The sequence below is a fragment of the Lepidochelys kempii genome, chromosome 1, assembly GCF_965140265.1.
Source record: "Lepidochelys kempii isolate rLepKem1 chromosome 1, rLepKem1.hap2, whole genome shotgun sequence".
Classification (NCBI taxonomy): domain Eukaryota; kingdom Metazoa; phylum Chordata; order Testudines; family Cheloniidae; genus Lepidochelys; species Lepidochelys kempii.
The window spans coordinates 153057493-153084194 of record NC_133256.1 but is presented as its reverse complement, the minus strand read 5'-3'; the positions used below and the strand labels follow the sequence as shown (position 1 = coordinate 153084194).

Here is a 26702-nt window from a genome sequence, read left to right as displayed (position 1 = left end):
AGATATTTTTAAGGTCAGGCTTGACAAAGCCCTGGCTGGGATGATTTAGTTGGGGACTGGTCCTGCTTTGAGCAGGGGATTGGAATAGATGACCTCCTGAGGTCCCTTCCAACCCTGATATTCTATGATTCTATGATTTCTTGGTTTTTATCATGGTTATTTGAGTAATGACTAGAGCTGGACAACATTTTTCAAGTGAATAGTTTCTTTGCCAAAATTACAGTTACAGGGCAACCAGAATTATTTGTGAATTCATGTAGAATTCGGTAAATAGTTTTGGTTTAAAAAAAAAAGAATTTTTTAAAAGTCAAAACATCTTTTCAACATTTTCAAAACAAAATATTTCAGCTTCTCATTTAGAAACATTTTTGAAATGTTGCTGGATTTATTTAAAAAATAAAGGGTAAAACACCTGGAAATGAAAAGAATCAACAAAAAGAAAAAAAATTGCTTAGCTGAAACAAAACCATTTTTTAAATTTGTTTGATTTGGCCTGCAAACTGAAAAATTTATTACTTGCTCAGCTCTAGTAATGACATATGTTGAGCATAAAACATTATAATCTAAATCATTCCGATTTTAAATTTTGGTTGTAGATTTAAATTGAGATTTCTCAATTCTTAGTGAGTACATTTAAAGTGCTTCAGTTTTTGATGACACTTTCTTTTAAAAGCAGCATGTATAAAAGTTAATTTTGTTTGTTTGCAATGCTTCCTTGAGAGGTATGCAACAAAATTATTCTGTTGAATCATTGTCCAAAAATTGATCCAAATTCACTTTACAGCAGACTGTTTCTAAATTATTTTTTAAAATTGTACCTGGAAAAAAGCAATTGGACAACATTTTTCAAACCTAGATATCTGTTTGTCTCTTCAATACATGGATGGCACCTGCATATAAGTGACCTGATTTTCTAAGATATTGAGTACCTATAGCTCCCATTGACTTCACAAGTAGATGAGCTTGCCCAGCACCTTTGAAAAATTAGGCCACGTGTTTACGTATCAGAGTTTGAATTTAGGAGTTTGACTTTAGTTTAGGCACTCCAATTTGAAAATATTGGCCATTCCTTATCAAAATTATGGCTATAGTACGGATCAGTATAAACCACACCTTTTCACATTTTTTTTTCCAGAGGCTTTGAATTAGTTGTGCTCAAACACTTTCAGGACTTCACAGTTCTATCAACAGACTTGAGAGCAAAACAGATGTTTACAGTAACTCCTCACTTAGTCATCCTGGTTAACATTGTTTCATTGTTTTGTCGCTAATCTACTGGAGAACATACTCATTTAAAGTTATGCAATGTTTGCTTATAACGTCTTTTGGCCACCACCTGCTAGTGGGTGGGGGCTTGGAACCAGGGTGAGCCGGCAGTCCCCCATCAACTCCCCTCCACTCCACCCCACCCTTCCAGTGCCTACTGGCAGGCCCCGCAGATCAGCAACCCTTCCCCCCCCCCTCGCCTCCCGCCCACAACAATCAGCTGTTTTGTGGCATTCAGGAGGCTCTGAGGAGGATGGGGGAGGAGCAAGGACGTGGTGTACTCGGGGTGAGGGGGGTGGAGTGGGGGCGGACCTGAGGCGGAGCTGGGGGTTGAACACTCCCTGGCACTTTGGAAAGTCGGTGCTTCTGCAGTCGTGCATGCACTGTCCAGAGAAGGGAGTGATGCGCTTCAGTGAGATAGCATGGATTCATCATCACATTCAGTTTCCACGGGGAAGTGTTTGCAGCCGTTGCTGGGTTGTTTCTCCTCCCTCCCATGGTGCTGCCTTGTAGAGTGTGAGGCTACATTATCAACATGTTAACATTTGAGGGCTCAGCCGAGTGCTAGTTCATCATTTAGCAGCAAGGCATTCCCTGGGAAATATCCCACCTGATACCAGCACAGTTGCTTTAGGAGAAGCTCGGGGAGCTCATGAGCAGGCCCCCAGACAGTCCTCTGATTAGAACTTGTTTAAAACTTATACGATATATGTATATAATGTCTTTTTTTCTGGTGAAAAAAATTTCCCTGCCATCTAAACATACATCCCTGCCTGTATTACATTAATTCTTATGGGGAAATTGGATTCGCTTAACATCGTTCTGCTTAAAGTTGCATTTTTCAAGAACATAACTAGGTTAAGCGAGGAGTTACTGTACATAAAAATGTAGCTTTACATTTCTTTGTATTCTCAATGTAGAGCTAAATGGGCAGGGAAGACTGGTCTTAGCCTCCAACCTGCAAGTGACCACAGAAAACAAGGCACATAATTAGGGCATGATATTAGCATCACACAAATTTCACCATTATTAAAATAATTGGTTTTTGTGGTTTGTCATCACATATTAGACTATTAATTTAAATGTGTAACGTCACTAATGTATATAAAATCCGAAAAAGCAAAGAAATGAAGCAGAAACTGTAATGTGTACTTACCTAAAATGAATTCCTGCAAACTTTCAGCAACTGTTGAGACTATTTTTTCTGTCCTCTTTTGACATGTTTTTGTTGTGTTTTTTTTAAATGTGAGGGAAAGTTTTGCTAACATAATAAAGGTAAGTTTGTAAAATGCTGTTACCTAATGGCGGGAAACACTTTTTCAAAGTGGGAAAGTTCATGATCGGATGAAGATGACAAAAATTACACTTCATTTGTTAATGTGTGTCTACCTCCACCTACTGGTTTGAAGAGATGTTACGCAGGAGTCTGGAGTGGTATAGGAGTATTCAGTTTTCAAATATACAAATACATTTCTGTTAAGTACAAATATTATATGAGGGTCTTGGATACAAAATAAAAACATGGAAGTATTTCTTTAAATCCCCTGTAATAAGGGTGGAAGTACTATTCAGTGCTGGGTGTGAGGTTCCTAGCAGGGTGCACCTGGGAACAAGCGCCCCTCAATTAGGAATCTGTTTGTTGGGTGGGGTCTGCATTTTGTATAATGTGGGGGCAGGAGGGATGACAAAAGGGGAAATAAATATATGCAAACACCCTTTTGACTTTCGTTTGAGGCATTGTTCATAACTCTAAATCATTCGTGAGCATTTTTTTGTTTTTGTTACTGGTTTAAAAAAGAAACAAAAGTTTACTGAGGCAGTTTAGATACTTCTGTTAAATTATAATACAGTTTCACCTCATATGAAAATATGTATTTGGTTTTTTTTAGTTTGAAGATAATCAGTTTTCCCATATTGGCTTATGGGAGAGCTAAGAAATAAATTTTTTCAGCAATTTACAATCTTCTTGCTCAACAATAACTTCTTTTAAATGACAGAACCCCCTATGCATTTTTGTTATGACTAGTTCTCATCAGTTAAGTCTGATAGCTAATTTGGAGCGGGGGAATTCAGTTACAAATGGTAGAAAAATCACCTCTGAAGAAAGCTAAATTGAGCATCTTCTACAAGTTTATCAAAGCCTGTAGAGTTTGTCCTCTGTTCCAAATGGTAATGTCCCTTCCTAGTCTGACCAAGGACCTGGTGAGGACAGGAGTTATGGTTTTCAGACTTTTGGGGTGATATTCAAGAGGGGGAGAACACACACACACAGTAAAATAATGCCTTTGCTTGCTCTACATCTTCTCTAAATCCTTCCAGGTTCACCTCTTCTCCCAATCCTGTATACATAGAAAAATGGGGATTTCATTTGCCCTCTTACCACTCCCCTGCACACACATGCCATGCATATACATATGCTCTTGCCATCTGCTGTTTTTCTTTGTCTCCCTGCATTCTGTTGATCCATGTTTATGGGTTAGGCCGCTACTGGTCTACCCTGCTTACAGTAGATCAAGCCACATAATTTCAATATGTGTTGTCACCCCCACCAATATATAGAATTGGACTTCACATATGTGCTAATGGAATCACCTCCACGTATGGTAGGGTTATCACTGAAGACAAGAATCAGAAAGTAGGAGGACAGTAAAGATGGGGCCTAAGAAATCATTGCCTTAGATTTTGGTTTTTTAAAGCCATGTCTGTTAAATTATGGTATGTTGACTGCAAAATATTTTTTCTTTCTAAGCAATAAATTACATGCAGTACTGATGTGGTGCTTTATTTATTCTGTAAAAGTCCCAAAGCATGGGCGAACGGACTTAGTTACACTATTATAAAATGATTTCATAAACCTTAGGGACACTCATTGTGGTAATTAATAGGGATTTAAAAAAACTGGAAATGAAAACAAGGGTTTACATCTATTTTTACCATTCCAGTAGCTCAGAATTATGGTACAGACACTCTTAATTGGCTTTTTAATTACATAATCTTATTGCTATTTAATATTAATATACAAAATCTTCACTGTGAAATAGTTAGGTTTGATACACACACAACACAGCTGACTCAAATCCAGAATGGAAGGAAATGAGAAGAGAAGTCACCTAAAAATATATATCCTGTCGTTCATCCACACACACTCCATACTGTCACCACAACTACTGCACACTGCATGTGCTGTAAACTGTAACTCTTCCCTTCCCCTCTAGCTTCCCTTTTCCATATACTCTTTGCTAAAGTACACAATCCTAACACTATTTTTTGTGGATGTTTAATGATGTAATGTGTTGTGCTGGTGGGGGTTGGTAGTTTGCGAAAGACGGGTAATGGAAGGCTGGCATCCATAGCAAGTTAAGATTGTGGTGTGCGGTATATGGTAGTTGTGGTAATGGTAAGGTGTGTGCCAGTGGGTAGAGGAAATGAGGAAGTTTACTGTTTGGTCATGAGACACTGTACTCCATATTCTTCACAGTGATGATATGATATAATTATGGCATAATTGTGATATATTTTGTATGAGGTGGGTCATGTGAGGTGTCATTTGAAAAGTTATGATTTGCTGAATGAATATCCTATTTATATGCATGTATCACTTTTGTATCTGAAGTTATGAATATTGACTAGGGAGCTGTATTTCAAATGGGCTTACTCTGGAAAACACCCACAGCCAGCCTTTCAGGTACAACCATGAAGAGGCCAGACGGGGCTGATGGCCCATCAGCGAAGACAATGGATTCTGGAATAGCGGAAGGCAAGGGAAAAGGATGAGCAAGGACCAAAAAAGAGCCCATGGAAGTATGGTAACCCTATTTTTTGTGATCTTGCAATCCCCTTGCAATAGCCTGTGACCCCCTTTTGGGTCAGGACCCCTAGTTTGAAAAATGCTGCACGAGGCCATTTAGGAAGTACACTTACCTCCCTGCAGGCCTGATACTTGGGAGAAGATTGTCCCAGAGGTCTGGCTATATTTTTGGAGTGGTGGTATTATGGTGGTTGAATGAGATGAAGTAAGGACTTTACAGTGCTCTCTAAATGGAAGTGAGTTAAGCTTATGAAGAACTCCCAAGAAAATTCTAAAGCTTGTGCTGATGAAGACCTAGAGTCATAGAAGTGTCAGGCTGGAAAGGACCTTGAGAAATCATCAAGCCCAGCCCCCTGTGCCGTGGCAGAACGAAATAAACCTAGACTATCCCTGACAGGTGTTTGTCCAACTTGTTTTTAAAAGCTTCCAATGATGGGGATTTGGCAATCTCCCTTGTATAAAATATATCATAGTTATGCCATAATCATATAACAGTATCTCTATGAAGAATGTTATAATATGTATATTAAAAACAACTTCCTAACAGAAAATGCAGTGCAGACAGAGCCTTAATATTTAAGGTAATGAACACAGTAGAGCTGTGCTAGGAGCAACTTGTGGATAGACCCTAAAATTGTTCAGTACCCTAGAACAGTGTTACTCAAACTCTTGACTCCTTTATAATTGTAGATGTGCTAATGAAATTAGTTAAGACAGACTGATGATTCAACATGTAGAAGACACAGCCCACATTGAAATGTTACATAAAACATAGCATTACTCAAAGCCCTGCTACAGAGTATTTCCTACTCCCTGTATGAGCACCATCTCATGCCATCAAATATTTGTGTGCTGGGGTTATACAAGGAAGTGTTGCCTTTCAACTACCCTGACACCTTTCTTTCCACATCATCAGTGTGTGTCTAGGACTCTAGCTTGTGCTAGTTTCTGTCTTAATCAAAACAAAAAATATATATATTAACAGAATGTAGCATACGTTGGTTATTTTCAGAATTTTTAGACAATATTGCATGCTTGGACATCAAAGTGTTCTGGCTTGGTGTTCACATGGCCTATCCCAACCTGAAAAAAACAGGGGGTTAAAACTTCTTGCACCTCTATTTTTCCAATATCTCAAGTCCTTAATACCCTTGTAAAATACAACTTTCACGTAGTGAATCCCTCTGGTTTCTGCAAAAATTGTCTTTTAGTTGAAGTACAGGTTGAGATGTTGCTATAATGATTGGTTTACTGTCTAAGCACATTTAATTTTCTGGGGTTTGCCATAGTTGAGACCAAGATTCCATCTTGCAAACTCCACAGTAACAAAGACTTTCATAATAAATTTTAAACTTTAAATTCAGCTCTTACAGTAAGCTTTTTTTCATGGAAAGCTGATCAGTTAAAGTCTCAGTGAGGAAAAAATACAGACACAGTATGGTTGTGTTAGTGAGATTGATGTAGTTGAACTGATTGAATAAAATGTAGAAAGCATTGCTGCTCACATGCTGCAGCCCATTTTAACAATATCAAGACAATTTCAAATTGACTTTAATTTTCAAAAATAAGGGAGATTTTCTTCTCACTTTTGAAAACTGCCATTTATCTGTAGGAAGAGTAATAAAACGAGCACATTTATTTTTGAAGTAGTAGAATCTTAAAGATAGGAGTGTATAGGAGAAGAGCTTTTGAGGACTCAATGTATTATAGAGGGTTCCACGACCACCGCTCCCAAGAGAAGGAGGCAGGTGGTGGTGGTCGGGGACTCTCTCCTCAGGGGGACTGAGTCATCTATCTGCTGCCCCAACCGGGAAAACCGAGAAGTCTGCTGCTTGCCAGGAGCTAAGATTCGCGATGTGACGGAGAGACTGTCGAGACTCATCAAGGCCTCAGATCGCTACCCCTTCCTGCTTCTTCACGTGGGCACCAATGATACTGCCAAGAATGACCGTGAGCGGATCACTGCGGACTATGTGGCTCTGGGAAGAAGGATAAAGGAGTTTGAGGTGCAAGTGGTGTTCTCGTCCATCCTCCCCGTGGAAGGAAAAGGCCTGGGTAGAGACTGTCGAATCATGGAAGTCAACGAATGGCTACGCAAGTGGTGTCGGAGAGAAGGCTCTGGATTCTTTGACCATGGGATGGTGTTCCAAGAAGGAGTGCTAGGCAGAGACAGGCTCCACCTAACGAAGAGAGGGAAGAGCATCTTCGTAAGCAGGCTGGCTAACCTAGTGAGGAGGGCTTTAAACTAGGTTCACCAGAGGAAGGAGACCAAAGCCCTGAGGTAAGTGGGGAAGTGGGATACCGGGAGGAGGCACGAGCAGGAGCGCGTGAGAGGGGAGGGCTCCTGCCTCATACTGAGAAAGGGGTGATCAGCAGGTTACCTCAAGTGCCTATATACAAATGCACGAAGCCTGGGAAACAAGCAGGGAGAACTGGAAGTCCTGGCACAGTCAAGGAATTATGATCTGATTGGAATAACAGAGACTTGGTGGGATAACTCACATGACTGGAGTACTGTCATGGATGGATATAAGCTGTTCAGGAAGGGCAGAAAAGGTGGGGGAGTAGCACTGTATGTAAGGGAGCAGTATGACTGCTCAGAGCTCAAGTATGAAACTGCAGAAAAACTTGAGAGTCTCTGGATTAAGATTAGAAGTGTGAGCAACAAGGGTGATGTCGTGGTGGGAGTCTACTATAGACCACCAGACCAGGGGGATGAGGTGGACGAGGCTTTCTTCCGGCAACTCGCAGAAGTTACTAGATCGCAGGCCCTGGTTCTCATGAGAGACTTCAATCACCCTGATATCTGCTGGGAGAGCAATACAGCGGTGCACAGGCAATCCAGGAAGTTTTTGGAAAATGTAGGGGACAATTTCCTGGTGCAAGTGCTGGAGGAACCAACTAGGGGCAGAGCTCTTCTTGACCTGCTGCTCACAAACCAGGAAGAATTAGTAGGGGAAGCAAAAGTGGATGGGAACCTGGGAGGCAGTGACCATGAAATGGTCGAGTTCAGGAACCTAACACAAGGAAGAAAGGAGAGCAGCAGAATACAGACCCTGGACTTCAGAAAAGCAGCTGTTTGACTCCCTCAGGGAACTGATGGGCAAGATCCCCTGGGAGAATAACATGAGGGGGAGAGGAGTCCAGGAGAGCTGGCTGTATTTTAAAGAATCCTTATTGAGGTTACAGGGGCAAACCATCCCGATGTGTAGAAAGAATAGTAAATATGGCAGGCGACCAGCTTGTCATAACAGTGAAATCCTTGCTGCTCTTAAATACAAAAAAGAAGCTTACAAAAAGTGGAAGATTGTACATATGACCAGGGATGAGTATAAAAATATTGCTCAGGCATGCAGGAGTGAAATCAGGAAGGCCAAATCACACCTGGAGTTCCAGCTAGCAAGAGATGTTAAGAGTAACAAGAAGGGTTTCTTCAGGTATGTTAGCAACAAGAAGAAAGTCAAGGAAAGTGTGGGCCCCTTACTGAATGAGGGAGGCAACCTCGTGACAGAGGATGTGGAAAAAGCTAATGTACTCAATGCTTTTTTTACCTCTGTCTTCACGAACAAGGTCAGCTCCCAGACTGCTGCACTGGGCAGCACAGCATGGGGAGGAGGTGACCAGCCCTCTGTGGAGAAAAGTGGTCGGGACTATTTAGAAAAGCTGGATGAGCACAAGTCCATGGGGGCCGGATGCGCTGCATCCGAGAGTGCTAAAGGAGTTGGCAGATGTGATTGCAGAGCCATTGGCCATTATCTTTGAAAACTCATGGCGATCGGGGGAGGTCCCAGATGACTGGAAAAAGGCTAATGTAGTGCCCATCTTTAAAAAAGGGAAGGAGGAGGATCCTGGGAACTACAGGCCAGTCAGCCTCACCTCAGTCCCTGGAAAAATCATGGAGCAAGTCCTTAAGGAATCAATTCTGAAGCACTTAGAGGAGAGGAAGGTGATCAGGAACAATCAGCATGGATTCACCAAGGGCAAGTCATGCCCGACTAATCTAATTGCCTTCTGTGATGAGATAACTGGCTCTGTGGATGAAGGGAAAGTGGTGGACGTGTTGTTCCTTGACTTTAGCAAAGCTTTTGACACGGTCTCCCACAGTATTCTTGCCAGCAAGTTAAAGAAGTATGGGCTGGATGAATGGACTATAAGGTGGATAGAAAGCTGGCTAGATTGTCGGGCTCAACGGGTAGTGATCAATGGCTCCATGTCTAGTTGGCAGCCGGTATCGAGTGGAGTGCCCCAGGGGTCAGTCCTGGGGCCAGTTTTGTTCAATATCTTCATAAATGATCTGGAGGATGGTGTGGATTGCACCCTCAGCAAGTTTACAGATGACACTAAACTGGGAGGAGTGGTAGATACGCTGGAGGGTAGGGATAGGATACAGAGGGACCTAGACAAATTGGAGGATTGGGCCAAAATAAATCTGAGGAGGTTCAGCAAGGACAAGTGCAGAGTCCTGCACTTAGGACGGAAGAATCCAATGCACCACTACAGACTAGGGACCGAATGGCTCAGCAGCAGTTCTGCAGAAAAGGACCTAGGGGTTACAGTGGATGAGAAGTTGGATATGAGTCAACAGTGTGCCCTTGTTGCCAAGAAGGCCAATGGCATTTTGGGATGTATAAGTAGGGGCATTGCCAGCAGATCAAGGGACATGATCATTCCCCTCTATTTGACATTGGTGAGGCCTCATCTGGAGTACTGTGTCCAGTTTTGGCCCCCACTCTACAAGAAGGATGTGGAAAAATTGGAAAGAGTCCAGCGGAGGGCAACAAAAATGATTAGGGGACTGGAACACATGGCTTATGAGGAGAGGCTGAGGGAACTGGGGATGTTTAGTCTTCAGAAGAGAAGAATGAGGGGGGATTTGATAGCTGCTTTCAACTACCTGAAAGGGGGTTCCAGAGAGGATGGTTCTAGAGAGGACCAGAGAGCATGGTTCCAGAGAGGAGGGCTCTAGACTGTTCTCAGTGGTAGCAGATGACAGAACAAGGAGTAGTGTTCTCAAGTTGCAGTGGGGGAGGTTTAGGTTGGATATTAGGAAAAACTTTTTCACTACGGGGGTGGTGAAACACTGGAATGCGTTACCTAGGGAGGTGGTGGAATCTCCTTCCCTAGAAGTTTTTAAGGTCAGGCTTGAAAAAGCCCTGGCTGGGATGATTTAGTCGGGGGTCGGTCCTGCTTTGAGCAGGGGCTTGGACTAGATGACCTCCTGAGGTCCCTTCCAACCCTTATATTCTATGGTTCTATGATAGATGCATATATTGTTTTTAAAGAAACTATTACTTGATGCTGTCAATTTTGTTGTCACCCTGTGTCGATCCCTCTTCTTGGGGGAAGTTTGTTTTTAAAAAAGTTGTGACTGGACAACTCTGGTAGTGTAGGGAATCTTCAGATTTCCCTCACCTCAGTAAATAAGGTTTTAGGGATGGCTATAGGATGGAAACTGGTGGTGGTATTCAATTATCTACACTATGGGCACTAGTCTATTATCTCATCTTAGGACACTTTTCCCTCATGTACGACTAAGTGATTCTTTTAGCTCTGATGACATTGCTCTTTGACATCTGTCTTTGATACCACTGGGTTTTGATTCATCTGCAATTCCTAGCAGGTCTGGATAGTCACTCTTGTGTGGCTTCTATGCTCCTTCATGAGAGGTCTAAGTGTAGTTATTCTGAAGAATGTCATGCCAGAGATCCTTCAGGGTTCTACCTTGTCACTTGTCTAGCTCAACATAGACCTGTAGGAGGGTTAAAAGGAGACATTGGCAGAGGTGTCTCAGGAGAGCTGACACCCAGCTTTACATCATCTCCATCATATCTGGCCATGGCATTGCAGTACAGAGTGCCATGCATGACTCTCTCTCTGTAAAAGATTGGGGTTTGCATCAGGGCAAATTAAGACTGACAAGACTGATGTAATATTGCAGTATAGGGGAAAACTAGAAATACCCTAATATAGTTTTACAGTTTTTAGGGCTAGTTAACTCTGACGTTGCTACTGGATGCTCAAATAGCAGCTGTGGCCAATATGATTTTTTTCCTGGTAAGATGAGTGCAAGTTTCCTTTGGTTGCACATCTTTTACAGTTATCCGTACTTTTGTCCACTTACAGCACACTCTACATATGGGTTCATCCTAGGAGCTGAAGTTGGTGTAGGTTACATCTCTGCACTTAAGTGGAGCTTTGTGTTGAAAGCATGGCACTGTGATCTGAACTGGATGCCTTTTAGTTTCTGGCTGGCTTGGAAATCTGGATGCCTGAAAGTCTGCCTCTCCCCGATGCAGTGCCTCTGCAGTTATGATCAGTTGGCGGTGCTTGAATAATCATACCTCCTCCACTTTCAACTACCCTAACACTTCAGCCTCCTTTTCCAAAGGCCTGAGAAAAAGACAGGCATCTCCAACTGATCACAACTGCAGAAGCATTGCATCAGGGGAGAGGCAGGCTTTCAGATCAGTGACCCACTAATTCAGAGGTGGACAAACTACGGGCCACATCCGGCCCACAGGACCGTCCTGCCTGGCCCTTGAGCTCTCGGCCAGGGAGCCTAGCCCCCAGCCCCTCCCCTGCTGTCTCCCTCCCCTGCAGCCTCAGATCGCCGCACAGCCAGTGCTCTGGTCCGCTGCTCCTCCCGGGCAGCACAGCTGCGTGGCTGTGAGCTCCTGCTGCTCTGAGCAGCATGGTGAGGGGGTGGGGAGTGGGGGGGTTGGATTAGGGGCAGGGAGTCCCGGGGGAGCCTGTCGGGGGCGGGGCGGGTGGAGGTTCTGGTGGGAGCGGTCAGGGGGCAGGGAACGGGAGCGTTGGATAGGCCTGTTGGGATGGGGGTGTGGATAGAGGTCGGGGGCAGTCAGGGGACAGGGAGCAGGGGGGGTTGGATAGGGGGTGGGGTCCCAGGGGGCGGATACGGGCTGGGGGGGTCCTAGGAGGGACAAGGAGCGGGGGAGAGGTTGGATGGGTCAGGGATTCTGAGGGGGGCAGGAAGTGGGAGGGGGCAGATAGGGGACGGGGGCCAGGCTGTTTGGGGAGGCACAGCCTTCCCTACCTGGCACTCCATACAGTTTTGCAACCCTGACGTGGCCCTCAGGCCAAAACGTTTGCCCACCCCTGCACTAGTTTAAATGATAGTAAGGAAAACTGCTTACAGGTCACTTTCCATAAAGGGTCTTCTATGCTGATACTTGCTTCTCTCTTGGTCTGCTAAAGCTTGGATGTGTAAACTTTGTAGACATGCTGTTAAGCAATGGATGTACACTTTGATATAAATCTCAGTCAGTCTCCTTAGTTCTGGAGAATATTGCACTGCTGACAAATGGAAGCTTATTTATATTCTGATGTGTATAAAAGCTATGTTATCCATGAATCCACAAGTGACTTACTACGTCTCATTGAAAATTAGATTACCTTAGGGCTTGTGTACACTTACAGCGCTGCAGCGACGTTGCTGTAACACTTAGTGAAAACGCTACCTAGACCAACAGGAGAGCTTCTCCCATCAGCATAGGTACTCCACCTCAGCAAGAAGCCCTCCCATTGACATAGCTCTGTCTACACCAGGGGTTAGGTCGGTATAACTGTGTTGCTCAGGGGTGAGGATTTTCCACACCCTTGAGCAATGTAGTTATACCAACATAAGTTTGTAGTGTAGACCAGGGCTTAGAGAGTATAGGCAAGTAGTTGTAGCCAAGTCAGTTCCAGGATATTAGAGAATATCTGAATACCTAAAGAAGAGCTCTGTGTGACTCGAAAACTTGTCTCTCTCTCTCTCCAGCAGCAGTTGGTTCAATAAAAGATATTACCTCATCCACCTTGTCTCTCAATGGGCAGTTAGGTAGGGGAAAAAACAGGGAACCAGTGAACAGAGTCGTCAATGCAATGTGCACTGCAGTTGTTTGTTTATAGGGGTGCTAAACTATCTGCTTGACTTCTACATCATCCCTATGAGAATACTAGCTGAAGAGACTGTTGCCTTTTTGGAATATATGGTTGAAAGTTTCTATTTAAAATTCAGTTTGAATAGAATTCCCTCCTTGGAATACAGTATCGGAATGAGATTGCCTTGCATATGACTGCAGTCCCTGGTGTAAATACAGTTACACTTGTGTAGCTTCATTTTTTCCTGTGTGAAAGGACTTGTAGGATAATAATGTGTAACTGGATGTTTGCTTTGAGGGCCCTGTTGTGTATGGTACCAAAAGATTCTGTCTTTTTCATACCTCTTGTTTAGCGTATGTACAAGAGCAGTAAGGGAGACGCAGATTTGGTGTGGGTTGCACTACCAGTAGTATTTTGAGAACACTGCTGTATGTCTTCATTTAATTTGACTCATACTGTGGTTGCTTAGCTTCCCCTGTCTGGCCAAGATGGAGGCTTGAATGAGAGCTAGATCGCTGAACCTAAATCTGGATAAGATGAAGTTGATGATTTGTGGGGGAGATGGAATACTGGCAGATGTGGTATCTGCCCCTTCAACTAAGAGTTGGGATGTGGGCCTGCAATTTGTTAAAGTTTCTAATCTAGGGGGCCATGGATAATCCCCATCCAAGAGTATTAAAGAAACTGGCTCATGAAATTACAAGCACAGATACTGGAACTAGGAATGTGTGGGTGCTGCCGCACCCCCTAGCTTGAAGTGGTTTCCATTATATACAGGGTTTAGAGTTTGATTGAATGGTTCTCCACACCACCACTATGAAAATTATTCCAGCCCAATAGCAAGGATGTTTAATGAATCTGTAAACTCAGGGGTCGTACCCTATGACTGGAGAATTGCTAATATAGTTTCTGTTTTTAAGAAAGGAAAAAAGTGATCCAGAAACAACAGGCCTGTTAATTTGACTTCAATTGTATGGAAGGTCTTGGAACAAATTTTGAAATAGAAAGTAGTTAAGGACATAGACGTTAGCGGTGAGTGGGATAAAATCCAATGTGGTTTTACAAAAGGTAGATCGTGCCAGACCATCCTGATCACCTTCTTTGAGAAGATAAGTGATTTTTTTAGACAAAGGAAATGAAGTAGATCTAATTTACCAGGATTTCAGTAAGGCATTTGATACAGTTTCACATGGGAAATTATCAGTTAAATTGGAGAAGACGGTGATTAATATGAGAATTGAAAGGTGGATAAGGAACGGGTTAAAGGGGAGATTACAACTGGTTATATTGAAAGGTGAACTGTCAGGCTGGAGGGAGGTTATTAGTGGAGTTCCTCAGGGATCGGTTTTGGGAACCAATCTTATTTAACGTGAAAAAAGCTAATGCAGTCCTAGGATAGAGGTATTTCCAGTAGAGACAGGGAAGTGTTAGTACCATTCTACAAGGTACTGGTGAGACCTCAGCTGGAATACTGTATGCAATTCTGGTCTGCCCGGTTTAAGAAAGATTAATTCAAACTGGAACAGATGCAGAGAAGAGCTACTAGATGATCCCAGGAATGGGAAACCTTCCTTATGAGAGGATACTCAAAGAGCTTGGTTTGTTTAGCCTCACCAAAAGAAGGCTGAGGGAGATATGATTGCTCTATAAATACATCAGAGGGATAAATACCAGGGAAGGTGAAGTTATTTAAGTTAAACACCAATAAGGACACAAGAAAAAATTCCTATAAACTGGCCATCAACAAGTTTGGGCTTCAAATTAGGTGAAGGTTTCTAACCATCAGAGGAGTGAAGTTCTGGAGCAGCCTTCCAAGGGGAGCAGTGGAAGCAAAAAACCTAACTGGCTTCAAGACTGCGCTTGATAAGTTTATGGAGGAGGTGGTATGATGAGACTGTCTACAATACCATGTAGCCAATTTGCGACTGCTAGTAGTGAATATCTCCAATGGTGGATGATAGGACACTAGATGGAGAGGGTTCTGAGTTACTAGAGATAATTCTTTCCCAGGTGTCTGGCTGGTGGGTTTTGCCACATGCTCAGGGTCTAATTCATTGTCATATTGGGGGTTGCGAAGAAATTTTCCCTTGGGTCAGATTGGCAGAGACCCTGGGGTTTTTCACCTCCCTCTGCAGCATGGGGCACAGGTCACTTGCAAGTTTAAACTAGTGTAAATAGTGGATTTTCTATAACTTGAAGTCTTTAAACCAGGATTTGAGTACTTCAGTAATTCAGCCAGAGGTTAGGGGTTTATTTCAGGAGTGAATGGGTGAGGTTCTGTTGCCTGCAATGTGTAGGAGGTCAGATTTAGATGGTTATGATGGTCCCTTCTTAACTTAAAGTCTGTAAGTCTTGGGCCCTCCAGCTGTCTGTCCAACTCCAGATAGCATCAGTGGCCAAGAGGGCTTTTTCCATTTCCTCTGAAGTAGGGGATTGCAGCCATTTGTCCTGGACATGGATCTTGCCATAGTCATCCATGCCTCTATTTCCAGCTGAATTACTGTAAAGAACTGTACATTCGGGTACCCTTTGAAGATCACTTAGCTCAAGCTAGTACAAAATGTGGACACCTGTCCTTTTAAAGGAGCTTCCCACATGTTGAATATTATATCATCAGTGCTCCAGAACTGTGCTGGCTTTCTAGTTCATTTCTCAGTGTTGTTCAGGTTATTGATTTCTAACCTATAAAGTCCTCCTATGATCTGGTCCTGTGTGTTAGAGAGACTGCATCTAACCATGACAGATTAAATCAGTTGGATTGCCTGAGCAGACAAGTCCTTTGGCCCTTAAGGACCAGCTGGTAGGATGCTTTTGTTGGCAAGATGTTGGTTCTAGAATTAGTTTCCCCCCTAGGTCTGACTGAGCCTGAATTTGTTGAAGTCAGGGTATGTTGTAAAGCAGGGGGGGCCAACCTACAGCCCACAAAAGCATTTCAGAAGGCCCACGGCCTGCTCCAGTACTATATACTAACGGTTGATTCATTAGCGGTTTGTCATCATGTTTACATCATTTTACTTTACACAAATGTATAAATAGACAATACTGTACATAGGTTGCTTCTATCTAAATACATCTGAAACAAGCTGAACTTGAAATATAAATCAATCCAGGTGACTTGAAATCTTACTAAAGTATGTAGAATCTGTTGAGCCCACACAATTTCATTCTTCGAATTGTGTGGCCTTCCTGTGCAAAAAGTTTGGGCTCCACTGCTGGAAAGGCTTGCTACTTTCCCAGACTTTTAATGCAGTTGGGGTAGGAATGAGAGTGTTGAGCACCTGAGATGTTTTGGGTTGGGGAATTTTTAGTTGACCTGACAGTTTGGATATAGTTGCTAAATGAGTTTTGCTTCATTATGAGTTGTACATACATCTAAAGCACTTTTGATATGAGCATTATACAAATGGAACATATTTCTGAAATATTTTACTGTAGTTTGACTTGGCAGCCTATTATCTGTTTTCTTACAAGAACATTTTTCATCTCTTTCTACCCATAGTATGGATGGAGCAGACCTGTGTTTTGAAATTGTAAAGAGAGCAGATGCTGGTTTTGTGTACAGTGAAGCCGTAGCCAGGTATGTACTCTAATTTTTAACTAATCCCTCAAGCTAAAGAGGAGGAGGTGGAATAAGTCATTTCCGTTACACTAATTTGTGGTTAAAAATAGAAACGCTATAAATAAGTCTGTTTGCACAGATTCTTATAGGGTAGGGGTTCTCAAACTGGGGGTCATGACCCTGTAGGTGGTTGCGAGATTAGTATGTGGGGGTCACGAGCTGTCAGCCTCCCCCCCAACCCTACTTTGCCTCCAACATTTATAATAGTGTTAAATATAAAAAAATGTGTTTTTAATTTATAAGGGGGGGTCGCACTCAGAGGCTTGCTGTGTGAAAGGGGTCACTGTACAAAAGTTTGAGAACCACTGTTACAGGGAGATCTATAGTAGAGTGTTTTAAAGGAAACTATTTATAAAAGTGGTCCCTCATACATGAGCTGTGCTTCTCAATGGTTGATGTGATTGTTGGATAGCATGCTATTTCAAAGTCAATATTTAAGTCTTTGCCTTTTTATGAGTGTCACACTGAGTGGGATTTGATGGCTAACGGGCCTGGTGGGACTAAGCATTTCGTTTTACTGCTGGCACATTCAGCAGCTTTTAGTAGTGTCATGCTTATCCCTGTAACTGTGTTTCTAACCCATTTAATTTTTTAACTTCCGTAGTTGCATGATAGTCTAAAATGAAAGTGAACTCAAAGTTGTTAAAGGACAAAGAAATCCCATATTGCTAATATTCAATTGAATGTTCTTTTTAAAATTTACCTACTTCCATGGACTCCTCTTGGGTACCTGTAGAACCCTCACCTGCCAGATGCCCCATTTTGGCCAAGTATTTTAAAAAACAGTCCTGAACAACCTGAGCTGCCAGAGGTTTCACTTTAAACTCTGGTTTCCTGCCATTGTTATGGAGATGAGGCACACCTCTGATTACTTCTTCCCTCCCTTCCTCAGCCTAATGCTTTTTTGGCTTCTCCACTGAATTAAACTGTAATAACGTGCAGCACCAGATTTCCTCTCTTGCAAACCATAACAGTTCCATGCATGGAGAAGCAATGGAGTAGGGCTGAGGAGGGAGCGGAGATAAGAATGAGGAGGTATGCAGCTGTGAAGGAGCAAGTCGCAGGCAAGGGCTATGTGCAGCAGCAAAGAGTAGAGTGGACCCCCTGTGGGTGGCTAAAGAGCATTGAGTGCCTTTCCCTGCTGTAAGAAAAGGAGTACTTGTGGCACCTTAGAGACTAACCAATTTATTTGAGCATAAGCTTTCGGGAGCTACAGCTCACTTCATCGGATGCATACTGTGGAAATTGCAGAAGACATTATATACACAGAGACCATGAAACAATACCTCTTCCCACCCCACTCTCCTGCTGGTAATAGCTTATCTAAAGTGATCACTCTCCTTACAATGTGTATGATAATCAAGTTGGGCCATTTCCAGCACAAATCCAGGTTTTCTCACCTTCCCCCCCCCCCACCCCCCCAAAAAAACACACACACAAACTCACTCTCCTGCTGGTAATAGCTTATCCAAAGTGACCACTCTCCTTACAATGTGCATGAAAATCAAGGTGGGCCATTTCCAGCACAAATCCAGGTTTTCTCACCCCCCCCCCCCACACACACACAGACTCACTCTCCTGCTGGCAATAGCTCATCCAAACTGACCACTCTCCTTACAATGTGTATGATAATCAAGGTGGGCCATTTCCAGCATAAATCCAAGTTTAACCAGAACGTCGGGGGGGGGAGGGGTTAGGAAAAAACAAGGGGAAATAGGCTACCTTGCATAATGACTTAGCCACTCCCAGTCTCTATTTAAGCCTAAATTAGTAGTATCCAATTTGCAAATGAATTCCAATTCAGCAGTTTCTCGCTGGAGTCTGGATTTAAAGTTTTTTTGTTGTAAGATAGTGACCTTCATGTCTGTAATTGCGTGACCAGAGAGATTGAAGTGTTCTCCGACTGGTTTAGGAATGTTATAATTCTTGACATCTGATTTGTGTCCATTTATTCTTTTGCGTAGAGACTGTCCAGTTTGACCAATGTACATGGCAGAGGGGCATTGCTGGCACATGATGGCATGTATCACATTGGCAGATGTGCAGGTGAACGAGCCTCTGATAATGTGGCTGATGTTATTAGGCCCTGTGACGGTGTCCCCTGAATAGATATGTGGGCACAGTTGGCAACGGGCTTTGTTGCAAGGATAGGTTTCTGGGTTAGTGGTTCTGTTGTGTGGTATGTGGTTGTTGGTGAGTATTTGCTTCAGGTTGGGGGGCTGTCTGTAGGCAAGGACTGGCCTGTCTCCCAAGATTTGTGAGAGGGTTGGGTCATCCTTCAGGATAGGTTGTAGATCTTTAATAATGCGTTGGAGGGGTTTTAGTTGGGGGCTGAAGGTGACGGCTAGTGGCGTTCTGTTATTTTCTTTGTTAGGCCTGTCCTGTAGTAGGTGACTTCTGGGAACTCTTCTGGCTCTATCAATCTGTTTCTTCACTTCCGCAGGTGGGTATTGTAGTTGTAAGAGTGCTTGATAGAGATCTTGTAGGTGTTTGTCTCTGTCTGAGGGGTTGGAGCAAATGCGGTTGTATTGCAGAGCTTGGCTGTAAACGATGGATCGTGTGGTGTGGTCAGGGTGAAAGCTGGAGGCATGTAGGTAGGAATAGCGGTCAGTAGGTTTCCGGTATAGGGTGGTGTTTATGTGACCATTGTTTATTAGCACTGTAGTGTCCAGGAAGTGGATCTCTTGTGTGAACTGGACCAGGTTGAGGTTGATGGTGGGATGGAAATTGTTGAAATCATGGTGGAATTCCTCAAGGGCTTCTTTTCCATGGATCCAGATGATGAAGATGTCATCAATATAGCGCAAGTAGAGTAGGGGCGTTAGGGGACGAGAGTTGAGGAAGCGTTGTTCTAAATCAGCCATAAAAATGTTGGCATACTGTGGGGCCATGCGGGTACCCATAGCAGTGCCGCTGATCTGAAGGTATACATTGTCCCCAAATGTGACTTTGTCCTTACCCATAACTATTTTACAAAGTTCAGCCACCAGGTTAGCCGTGACATTATCGGGGATAGTGTTCTTGACGGCTTGTAATCCATCTTTGTGTGGAATGTTGGTGTAGAGGGCTTCTACATCCATAGTGGCCAGGATGGTGTTATCAGGAAGATCACCGATGGATTGTAGTTTCCTCAGGAAGTCAGTGGTGTCTCGAAGGTAGCTGGGAGTGCTGGTAGCGTAGGGCCTGAGGAGGGAGTCTACATAGCCAGACAATCCTGCTGTCAGGGTGCCAATGCCTGAGGTGATGGGGTGCCCAGGATTTCCAGGTTTATGGATCTTGGGTAGTAGATAGAATATCCCAGGTCGGGGTTCCAGGGGTGTGTCTGTGCAGATTTGATCTTGTGCTTTTTCAGGAAGTTTCTTGAGCAAATACTGTAGTTGCTTTTGGTAACTCTTGATTATCAATTTGGTAACTTGATTATCATACACATTGTAAGGAGAGTGATCACTTTAGATAAGCTGTTACTAGCAGGAGAGTGGTGTGGGAGGAGGTATTGTTTCAGGGTCTCTGTGTATATAATGTCTTATGCAGTTTCCACAGTATGCATCCGATGAAGTGAGCTGTAGCTCACGAAAGCTTATGCTCAAATAAATTGGTTAGTCTCTAAGGTGCCACAAGTACTCCTTTTCTTTTTGTGAATACAGACTTAAACGGCTGTTACTCTGAAACCTTTCCCTGCTGTAGCACTGAACATTTTACTGCCTTTTCCACTTGATTGATCTGCTATGGTTCTCAGCACCAAACTTGCCCTCTAACAAGCCATAGTAGGTCTGTCAGGTAAAGAAAAGTGCTCCTGTCCCCTGCCTACTTATTTACTAATGTGTTCATCCTGGCACGCTCTGCTCCCTGTAGCCCATGCTGGGCTGAGTAGGCTTCAACAGTCATTGACTCCTGCTCCTTTCTTCTGTGCCAGGAGGCCCATAGCAGAGAAATGTTCTCCATCTGCTTCCTTGATACCTGAAAAAAAATTGTCAGATACTTTCATATCTTTGTTATACTTCACACTTTTTTCCCCAAAATTCTATGATGCTGGTAGTTTTACAGGATTAACTAATGCAGAAAATTAGGAATATGTAAGTGTTGAAACTAAGCCATGCAGACACAAAAACATTAGACTTGTGGGGAAAAAAAATATTCCAAAATAAATTATTCATGTTGAGAATTCTAAGCAAACTACAACTGAATATACTGTGAAAACTATCTAGAATACTGATGTTTATCCTCTTTTAAATTTATGCAAGTTTGGCAATGATCTGTGTGAGGTTTAACAGTAATTTAAGGGATTTAAACTCTGTTTTGTGTAATACATAATACAATCTTAACTATGGAGCTGTTGGGATGGTCTCAGCAACTACTTAACAGCACACAATAACATTATGCAACAGTTTAGAACAAGAAATAAATTTTAAAATATATTGTGTTCAGTTGAAACAATAGAATTTGGAAGACAAGAAAGCAGTTATTCAGACTATAATTTAGCCAGGCTATTGGGTCTAAATTCCTTTCTTAGGCCTGGTCTACACTAGAAAATTAAGTTGGCATAACTGCGTCGCTCAGGGTGTGAAAAATCTACACTCCCTAGTGGTGTAGTTAAGCCGACTCAGGTCCCCATGTACACAGTTGTAGGTCAACAGAAGAACCACTACCTCTTGGGGAGGTGGATTACCTGCACCAGTGGGAGAACCCCTCCCGTCAGCATAGGTCTGAACTGGAGTGTTACAGTGGCACAGCTGTGCCCTTGTAGTCCTTTAATTGTAGACAAGTCTTAGAATCTTTAAGGACCACAGTGGGTAAGGACACTAATTTTACTTGTTCGAAAATCAGCAGTGCTTAACACTCTGCTTGGCATTAGTTAAGTGTGGGGCAAGAGTGCCACCTAATGAATCAAAGTTATAGGGAAAGGGCTTGTTTTAAGCGTAGGTAACATAGGCAAGGTAGCCTGAGGCACCAAGTAAGCAAAATGACAAGCAACATATGTTGCTTCCGTTTGCAACTTTCTATGAAAAGAGCTTCAGGCAGATTTACACTGACTAGTATTAGTCAGTTTTTATCTGTATCAAGTTCTTTATGCTGAAAGTTAACTGCAAAGACAAAGCAATAATTCTAGTCAGTTTCTTTTTGCAGTCAGCTCTGCCAGTAAGGCCTTTGAATCATGCAGAAATTGATATTTGCCTTTGAGGTAAAGGCTATAAAGGTTTATGTCCTAGAAGGGGCTACAGAAAAAAACTGATCAGAATCATAGAATCCTCTGTGGTGGAGTTTAAACTTGATTTAGAATGAGAGAAGAAGCCAGCAGAGGGGCTCCAAGGAGGCTGACATGATCAGAGTGTTGGGAAAGAAAAATAAGTTTTAAAATTGAATGTATTTGAGCTGTACAATAAGAGACAAGGAGTCTGGAAAGGAGAAGGTTATAGTTCTCTAAGTGAGAAATGATAGCATGCAAGAGTTTTAGTAGTGAGCGTGATAAAGTAGCAAATTTGGGAGCTATAGGAGGAGAAACTTATGTACTTCTGTGCAAGTCTAGATATGAGAAATGAAGGAGGTGAGTAGAGTTAAAAATGACCCAGAGCTTGACCAGGAAGGTGATGGAGTTGTAAAAAAGAGAAAGTGAAAATAGAAACAGGAGATGTTTTAAAAGAAGACAAGATGCTTAGTTTGACTTAGAATAGAATATCAAGTTGGAAGGGACCTCAGGAGGTCATCTAGTCCAACCCCCTGCTCAAAGCAGGACCAATCCCCAGTCTTTGCCCCAGATCCCCAAATGGCCCCCCCAAGGATTGAACTCACAACCCTGGGTTTAGCAGGCCAATGCTCAAACCACTGAGCTATCCCTCCACCAAACTTTTAACTTGAGAAAATGGTGTGATGTCCAAAAAAATATAAATGAGAAAGGAAGTGATACGAGATGGGACCAGAGGGGCCAAGTTCAGGAGGGGAGATGAACAGTTGAGTTGTCAGCAAAAGGTGGTAACTGAAACCGTGGGCATAGATTTTTGTAAAAATCTGTTTGAGCAATAAGGCAAGTCAGTTGGAGTTGGGAGTGGAACTCATAAGTTCTGGGCTCCTAGTTCTGGGCTCATTTTTCTAGACCTTGTAGCTTCATAAAATCTTTGTTCAGTCTTTTGGATTCTTTAAATGTACACACAGTATTACACACATAAATAAAAGAAACATACTTCATAGTTCGCTGAATAGCCAAAGCCTCTGTAGACTGAGCAGAAAACCTAACAGCAGAGTCAGCTGTGGATGTGCCCCCGTGTTCTAAAACTGTAGACACCAAAGAAATTCTATTATGTGTACTGAAATGTGTGTATGTATATGTGTGTGCACACGCACAAAATAAACCTTTACATTGAAATTCTCCCTGATCTCGATTGATTGGAATTTAAATGTAGCTCTATTCTAATCATAGAATCATAGGACTGGAAGGGACCCCGAGAGGTCATCTAGTCCAGTCTGCTGCACTCAGGACAGGACTAAGTATTATCTAGACCATCCCTGACAGGTGTTTATCTAACCTGTTCTTAAAAATCTCCAGTGAAGGAGATTCCACAACCTCCCTAGGCAATTTATTCAGTGCTTAACCACTCTGACAGTTAGGAAGTTTTCCCTAATGTCCAACCTAAACCTCCCTTGCTGCAATTTAGGCCCATTGCTTCTTGTCCTATCAGAGGTTAAGAACAACAATGTTTCTCCCTCCTCCTTGTAACAACCTTTTATGTTCTTGTGTAATCTGACACTTCTCAGTGAATTATTTGCTGTTGCTGCTTTGGAAGACTGTCCTTTGGAGAACTGTATATGTGTTGACGTGAACATAAGGTCTGCCAAAAAGTGGCTCTAAATCCCCACCATGTTGTAATAAAGTGAATTGATTGACAAGTATTGGAAAGACTTGTTGTTTCCCTAGAAGATATTATTTTATAATGTGGTGTCTTTTCATTAATATTCCCTTTAAATGTGCATGATATATTGGGTTCTGTGAGAGATCAAAGTGCTAAACAGGTGGGATAATCACAGAATTTGTGGAACCAAGATCAGAACTTGTGATGAATCCTGTGGACATCCATTGGATGTCTATAAATAAAAGGTATTGTTTACTTCTTAATGTAGAGTTCTTGAGGCTGTGACTGTCCCTTCCTCTGTTTTGTAGGAAGGCTGTCAACTAAGTCATTTTAATATAACCTCTTTTCTATCATAATACTTTTGACTTACAAAATTTTATGTAAAATTGATTCTGGCAGTAGTGCATATGCTGTGTTGTGATGGTCATGCAGTCAAATAATAGCTTACTTAGCTTATTTTACGGTTTTAACTATCCAACCCTAAATTTTAAATTGACTCAATTTCAGAGACTAACGTTCAAAATATTTGTCGTTACTTGGGTGCTTGCCTAACTTTGTCACTGAGTATAGACTCCAGTGAAATAAGTATGTGATACATTTCTCCTGCTTGAGACAAATACCATGTGCAATTTGCAAAGAAGTGTGAGAAACTTTTAAATAAAACAGTTCCTTGCTAAGTGGGTGTAGATTTTAGAATTTATTACCTCAGTGTACGTGGCGTCTCTGCTCATAAGAACTGCATGGAAACTGATAATTTGTCACTTTGCTACAAGAAGATCCTATTACTATATTGCTCTCTCAAATACAGTGGAAGATCCAAAAGTTTCTTCACTTGTTTAGCACTTTTCATACAGTTACTTAATTCAATTTCTAATTTAGAAACACAAGATTAAGATAAATTGCAGATAGGGTTGCCAACTTTCTAATTACACAAAACTGAACACTCTCACCCTGCTCACTACATTTTCCCTCCCTTGGTGGCTCGCTCTCTCCCACGCTCACTGACTTTCACTGGGCTGGGGCAGGAGGTTGGGGTGCAGGAGGGGGTGAGGGCTCTTAACTGCAGATCCAGGCTTTGGGATGGGGCCAGAAATGAGGGGTTCAGGGTGCAGGACGAGGCTCCAGGCTGGGGCAGGGAGTTGGAGGGGGTGAGGGCTCCAGCTGGAACTGTGGGCTCTGGGGTGGGGCTGGGGATGAGGGATTTTGGGTGCAGGAGGGGGCACAAGGTTGGGGCAGGGGATTGGGGCACAGGCTTACCTCGGGTGGCTCCCAGTCAGCGGTTCAGTGGGGCTAAGGCAGGCTCCCTCCCTATCCTGGCTCCGTGCAGCACACTGGAAGCGGCCATCAGGTCCGGCTCCTAGGTTGGGGTGCCAGGAGTCTAGGTGTGCTGCTCTCTCCCACAGGCACTGCCCCCCCAGCTCCCATTGGCTGCGGTTCCCAGCCAATGGGAGTGCGGAGCCGGTGCTCAGGGTGGGGGCAGCTCATGGAGCCCTGTGGCTCCCCGCCTAGCAGTTGGACCTGCTGGCCATTTCTGGGGCACAGCATGGTACCAGGACAGATAGGGACTAGCCCGCCTTAGCTCGCAGCACCGCTGACCGGACTTTTAACGGCCTGGTCGGCGGTGCTGACTGGAGTCGCCAGGGTACCTTTTCGACCGGGGGTTCTGGTCGAAAACCAGTCACCTGGCAACCCAAGCAGAGTATCAAAGCTGTTAACGCCTATGGAATGAAAGACTTGAGAGGCAATTGCAACAAGTGTCTTAGGGAAATGTCCTAGGATGAACTACTAAAAGCTAGTAGCCTGATCTCCAAAGGAGCTGAACATCTGTAGTCTCCATTGACTTCATTGGGATTTACATGGGCTCATCACTTCCGAAAATCAGGTCGCTGATTTATTGCTTGTGGTGCTGATGATCCACAGACAAGCCTGTAGCTGAGCAAATCAGTGCATATCAGATTTGTACATGATAGAAAGCCTTTGTATTCTTTTGCTGATATAAACTTGGCATTACAAAGGAAATGAAAACAACTGAAGGAGTTCAGCTTTGGGATCTCAAGGGTGAAAAGCTCAGATCCAGGCTGAATTTAGATGGTGCAGCAGTGAATATGGGCTCCTCAAATGGAGTCCAGGCCAAGTTTAGATCACAACTCTATTATTGTGCAGTGCCCCAACCACTGCCTGGAGCTTGCTATTCTGTATCCTTGAAAGGATTTTCATTAACTTAAATCATAACATTTGAAACTCTTTCAAAATAAATTCAAATGTTTTCGGTCCCAAAAGATGGCAACTTCAAGCCAAGATTTACCCAATTCCTTGAAAACATTAGTTAATCCACAAACTCTGTCAAGTCTGATGATCAGATGCTTTTTTTTTATCCTAAGACCAGTTAGGTCAGGGGTGGGCAACTACAGCCTGTGGGCCACATCCAGCCCGCCAGCCATTTTAATATGGCCGTCAAGCTCCCACTGGGGAGCGGAGTCAGGGGCTTGCCCTGCTGCAGAGCTCCAGCTGGGGGGCAGGGTTGGGGGGCCACTCCGCGTGGCTCCCAGAAGCAGTGGCATGTCCCTCTTCAGACTCCTATGCATAGGGGCAGCCAGGGGCTTCCACTCTGTATGCTGGCGCCACCCTTGCAGCTCTTATTGGCCGGGAACTGCTGCCAATGGGAGCTGCAGGAGCTACACCTGTGGATGGGGAAGCACACAGAAGAACCTCTTGGCAGTGCCTCCGTGTAGGAGCCAGAGGGGGGACATGCTGCTGCTTCCCGGAGTTGCTTGAGGTAAGCACCACCCTGAGCCTGCACCCCTAAGCCAACCCCCTGCCCCAGCCTTGATCCCCCTCCCACCCTCCGAAATCCTCAGTCCCAGCCCGGAGCACCCTCCTGCACCCCAAACCCCTCATCCCCAGACCCGCCACAGCCCTGATCCCCCTCCTCCCAAACCCCTCGGTCCCAGCCCGGAGCACCCTCCTACCCCCAAACCCTTCATCCGCAGCCCTCACCCCACCTCACCCCTGCACCCCAGCCCGGAAACCCCTCCCATACCCTGAACTCCTCATTTCTGGCCCCTACCCCAGAGCCCACAGCCCTAGCCAGAGCCCTCATCCCCTCCCGCACCCCAACCTCAATTTCGTGAGCATTCATGGCCCGCCTTACAATTTCCATACCCAGATGTAGCCCTCCAGCGAAAAAGTTTGCCCCGGTTAGGTAGTGGTGTGAAGGCCTCTGTTTTGACTTTATCTGAGTTGTGCGAAGTGGGAAAAAGAAGCACAATATACTTTTCATTGT

The 26702-nt window shown here is 43.6% G+C and overlaps 1 protein-coding gene across 16 annotated transcripts in view; it reads left to right on the top strand.

Annotated features, from left to right (window-relative positions):
• Positions 1–26702, top strand: part of CASK (calcium/calmodulin dependent serine protein kinase) — a 425127-nt gene that overhangs the window by 175941 nt on the left and 222484 nt on the right. For all 16 annotated transcript variants that reach the window (XM_073358759.1, XM_073358793.1, XM_073358785.1 and 13 more), the window contains exon 4: positions 16458–16535. In XM_073358759.1, the coding sequence (XP_073214860.1) occupies positions 16458–16535 (78 nt within the window). The remainder of the gene's footprint in view (positions 1–16457; positions 16536–26702) is intronic.